This window comes from Etheostoma spectabile, chromosome 14 (assembly GCF_008692095.1).
Source record: "Etheostoma spectabile isolate EspeVRDwgs_2016 chromosome 14, UIUC_Espe_1.0, whole genome shotgun sequence".
NCBI classification, from domain to species: Eukaryota; Metazoa; Chordata; class Actinopteri; order Perciformes; family Percidae; genus Etheostoma; species Etheostoma spectabile.
This window is the reverse complement of record NC_045746.1, coordinates 4,992,877-4,997,570: the sequence shown is the minus strand read 5'-3', so window position 1 is coordinate 4,997,570 and position 4,694 is coordinate 4,992,877. Positions and strand designations below refer to the sequence as shown.

Here is a 4,694-nt window from a genome sequence, read left to right as displayed (position 1 = left end):
ACCCTAAACTCAAATGTAAGGGTATGTAACAAGTCTCAGTTTCATTTTTTTTAAATCCACACAAGCACGTTTACGCAGTAAAAGCCTACTGCACATGTGCAACAAGGGCCATAGTAGTTGAAACACCTCAGCCACTATGCCCCTAATCAAGCCAACAGCAGTTCAACATTTAATGTGAGACATTATGAAACTACTTCTAACTGAGCAAATTGTAAAGAAGATTCCCAAATAACATCTAAGAGGAATTCCAGCCCTTTCCGGCCCACTGTGCCATTCCTGGCTGATGGCCCCTCTATCCACACATTCTGTATGCTCTGCATTGCGGTGGGAACGCCACGCGAAATGTGCAAATGCACCAAGCACTTCCAGTCGGATTAACCTATAGCTCCACACACACACAGAAGAAGTCAGCCGGGGTGTGGGGTGGGGGTTGGTATACATTCCCTAGTCCAAGCCTTTGATTTGGGGAGGGGGAGGTGTGTGAGTGGGGTGTGGTGTTGTGGGGGGGCTAGCACTGTTTCAGGCAAGGGTAACAAGGGCCCTCTCTGCCCTGTGGGGGTGGGGCCCTGTTGCCATGGACACGGACAAGTCCACTGACAGGAACATGTAGAGCAGAGTTAAAAGTGGGAGGGGAAGGGCCAGGAGTAACTGGGGTTGGTACATCATGTGATGGCCAGGACGGGCTCCTTATTTACTTTGTTTTTTTTAACTGACCAATATTTTACACGTTTCCCCCTCTTCCTACACTGCCCATCTGAGACCTAAGGCCCTGCACCATGGACATCATGCACACAAGTGGTTGTATAGACACATATGCAAGAATGCACATGCAGCCATAATAAATTAAAAACAGGATTCACAAGCCAAGCACCATTAGACTACACCACCTGTATTCTATCTCCATTTCTTAATCATCCCTCACTATACGTCAACACCAAGACCTGTGCGCAATGCCTATCCACATGCCATGGACCATTCAGTATGCAGAGGTTCTGAATGACTGAACCCACACAGGATGCTTTCCGTTGCCCTCTCACAGGCCTGATATGCACACTATGTGCTTAACCTAAATTCTAAACTTGCATTTAGATAGATTGGGAATTTCTGAGGGAACTTACAAACAGAACACACTTTGTGTCTACCTCCTAACTACACAATACATTTTATATAAATTTAAGTGAAAGCAAAAATACAATGACACTGAGCGAAGCAGGAGGGAGAGTTTTGCAGTCTGGGTAAAACAAGGGGCCACATTCATAACTCTGGCACCCCAAGTCTCCGTCCCAAATCCCCGTTATTGCAGGTGGGGCCCCAGAGTGACCCCATGACCCAGAATTCTTGTAATAAGAGCCAGCAGCCATTTCTACAAAAAAAAAAAAAAAAACTGATACGATCTACCCTTTTGTTTCAATTTATGGAGTTTTTGTACTGCCCGGTTTTTAAAAAGTAAAAGGGCTGAAACGTTTCACCACTTAATGGGAACAAGTGCTGTGAATGTTTAGAAATTAAGTGGCACAGATATCAAATTAGTTACGTCTGTGTACCCATACACTCACAAAACACACTTGGGGTCACCCCCCCCCCCCCCCCCCCTCATACAGCCATGCTATTATATTTCTGTATCTGCTATACTTGTTTAATTTAGCCAACAAGGGGAGCATAATCTGACCCAGGAAGTCAAAATCAGAGTGTACACAATGAGAGTGCAGAAACTCAGTTTGGCTTACAATTGATGAAATAAAAGTGAAAATTGTTGGCAAAACTAAATGTGTGGTTTTAACAGTTATGTCAATTGTGTAAAATAAGGCTGTTGAACTGAAATTTAAATACACCTGTAAGATTTTGATTAATGCTCCGTTTCCCCATCATAGAATTTATATGACTTATTAGGAGTTAAATAAATAAAAGCTCAAGATATTGTCAAAAACAAGTGGGTGTCCTCTATAAATGCCAGATTTATTTCTATTTATTTTTAAATTATAAACAAAGCCAAGAACAAAACGTTTCCAGAAGTCAGACAGTGAAATGTAAATGTCCATAACATGGCTGAATGTAATCTTAATACAATGAATCTGTGGACAAGGTTTTTCAATTTACAGAATTTGGTCTTGTAATGTTAATGCATACAGTGCATTTCTTAGAGTCACTATTAAACACGTCAGATGTTTTGCTAATGCACTGGAGATTTTAGAGGACTTCAGGCCAAATTTAGAGGAATGTACATTAAGATGTTTGATTACATGATGTGTTTTGGCAAATGTGAAACACCCCACTGCATAGCATGTCACCCTACACAACTCAATATATGAGCCCCAAACTATAGTCACCCCACTTTTATCTCGAGTCTATGTAGCACTTCCCCTTGCTGGTGGGTTCAAAGGTTAAGCCACGATGACTGGCCTCCAGTTGATATGTGCAGGTTGTAATGCAAGGAGGGGCCGTGTGTGCCTTTATATAAAACCTATACTCCGAATACTGTTCCCATTTACTGTTATGTTCCATGTTGTGAAGGGAGGGCACGTTTCACTTTTTTTAAGTGTGGCTCAAACTACTGTTACAGCCACCACAGCAGGCTGCACTGAAGACAGAAAAGTCACGAGTTTCTCATGATCATAGAAATTAGACGCAAAATTCCCTACACCAGCTCACCTGGTTTATTTATCCCATATACAGTTTTGACCAACGTGCCAGGGGAAGCTCGTGTGACGTTCAGGTGGAATTTATATTTCACGTAAACATGTAGCCTACAAAAAAAATAAATAATCCCTGGCTCGATCCTTTTTCCTCTCTACGCACGTTATATCAATTTAGGCCACATATAATAGATTACTCTAAAAGCCACAATGTTTCGCCTGACCTCAGATTTTAAAATGTGCCTTAGACTATACTAAAAACAGCAGATCCAACTTTAAAGACACCAAACAGTGCATCTAACGTAATGACATTTATGAAATCATAAAACCAATTACCAAGCGACAGCCATTTTAAAATTTAACTCAAAAGGTTTAATTATGAGCGAATTGCGTCATTAGCTAAAAAAAATAACCACACAATGCCAAAAAAGCCCAGGTATTTTACGTTTTCCGCACATATTACGTAGGCCCTACAAAAGAGTATTTACAAGAAATCATTCACAGAAACACTGGCCGTCTAAGTGTGACTACGAGGGTCTAACTCAAACTAAGGTTTTCCGTGACTTGGGCCCCAAACCTCCCATTCCACTCGCGTTTGGGAGTCCATCTCATGCAACAGCAGCACAATGTGCAGAGGAGGGCGGAAGCGCAGGGCAGGCAGGGAGAATGACGGGCATATCCTTCTCAAATGGACGACTCCACAAGGCCTGTACGCCTGCACTCACTCTTTGCACACATTTCAACAAGCACACTCGGGCTTTTGCTAATCGCCCAGAGGTTGGAGCACAAACACTTTACACAAAATGCTAGTAAATGGGCGAGCGAGAAAATACAGACATGTGCTGGCTAAAGCACGACGGTTTTAGGAGCACCCTACACAGTCATGGCGAGAGGAGGGAGTACACTACCATACGCCCCTTTCATTTGACCCCCAGAGCATTCAGAAGGGGAAAAAAAAAAGACACCTCGTTTATCTACAGTATATTGAAAACAAAATAGGGAATTAGTATCGTTCAACAGCAACATTTAAACACATTTCCGGCAAATATCACTGTGTAAAAAATTAAAATAAAGGCTTCTTGAAGAAAATGGTTAAGAAGAAAAAAAAAATGGAGTTCCTACGAATTGAACCAAGAAGCACTTTTTTTTTTTAAACCTACCTTTGACGTTTAGGGACCGAGTGCTCCACTTCGAGAACTTTCCCATGAAGTTCAACTTTACCTACAAAAAAATAAATAAAAAACTATTAGTGTCATTTATCTTTTGACCTCCTTCGCGGGCCTTTTTTCTTCCCTGCTTGGTTAGGTAGGCTTATTTACGATATTTGACTACTCGTTTTGTGTAGTGGACTAAAATCTTCACCAGGTATTATGGAGCCTACGTAGCAATGCCCTGGATATTTTCAGCATAGTGTGATATTAGCAACCTGAAAATACTGAACGTGTACGAGTCACCAACAGCACGAGACACAAATGAGCCAGACATTAGCTTAAAATCCTAAAATTACACGACTTCAGTGAAACTGTAGCAAGGTGTCTCGTGAGCACGTTTTGCTTTAATTTAATCTCAAACCATGAGACTAAGTGAATCATATACAAAAAGCAAATGGGTCGTTAGTTACTTGGCCTACATTTGACCAACACAATTAAACCACCTGGTGTCAGCATGGGCGAAATGGCTTCACAATGTAGCGAGTTGTTGCCACTGGAGAAGGCCCGTAGTTTGAGAGGAAGTTCAAATTGAAGCTGCAGCCCCTGCTCCTATCGTGCCAAAGTGGACTGTGTGATAAAGCCCACGATAAGGTTCACTTCACGGCGTCTACAGCCCGCTGCTTGTGCGCCCCACTGCCACGAACGGCACATAACCTGCATTAGTAAAGCCAGCCTTGGTAGTTCTCATCCTCAGGATTGTGTTTACTCGACCATTTTATCAAGCTACACTAAGTGAAATTACAAAAGGACAATTCCACTCAAACCCATGGCATCTTTTTGCCTGAGCCCACAGTGTCAAAAGGCCAAGTAAAGGTTGTGTGTGTGAGAGAAAGAAATGCTTGGATACTCC

The 4,694-nt window shown here is 42.2% G+C and overlaps 1 protein-coding gene across 3 annotated transcripts in view; it reads right to left on the bottom strand.

Moving 5' to 3' along the window:
• Nucleotides 1–4,694, bottom strand: part of igf2bp3 (insulin-like growth factor 2 mRNA binding protein 3) — a 20,889-nt gene that overhangs the window by 15,365 nt on the left and 830 nt on the right. For all 3 annotated transcript variants that reach the window (XM_032535277.1, XM_032535278.1, XM_032535279.1), the window contains exon 2: nt 3,794–3,854. In XM_032535277.1, the coding sequence (XP_032391168.1) occupies nt 3,794–3,854 (61 nt within the window). The remainder of the gene's footprint in view (nt 1–3,793; nt 3,855–4,694) is intronic.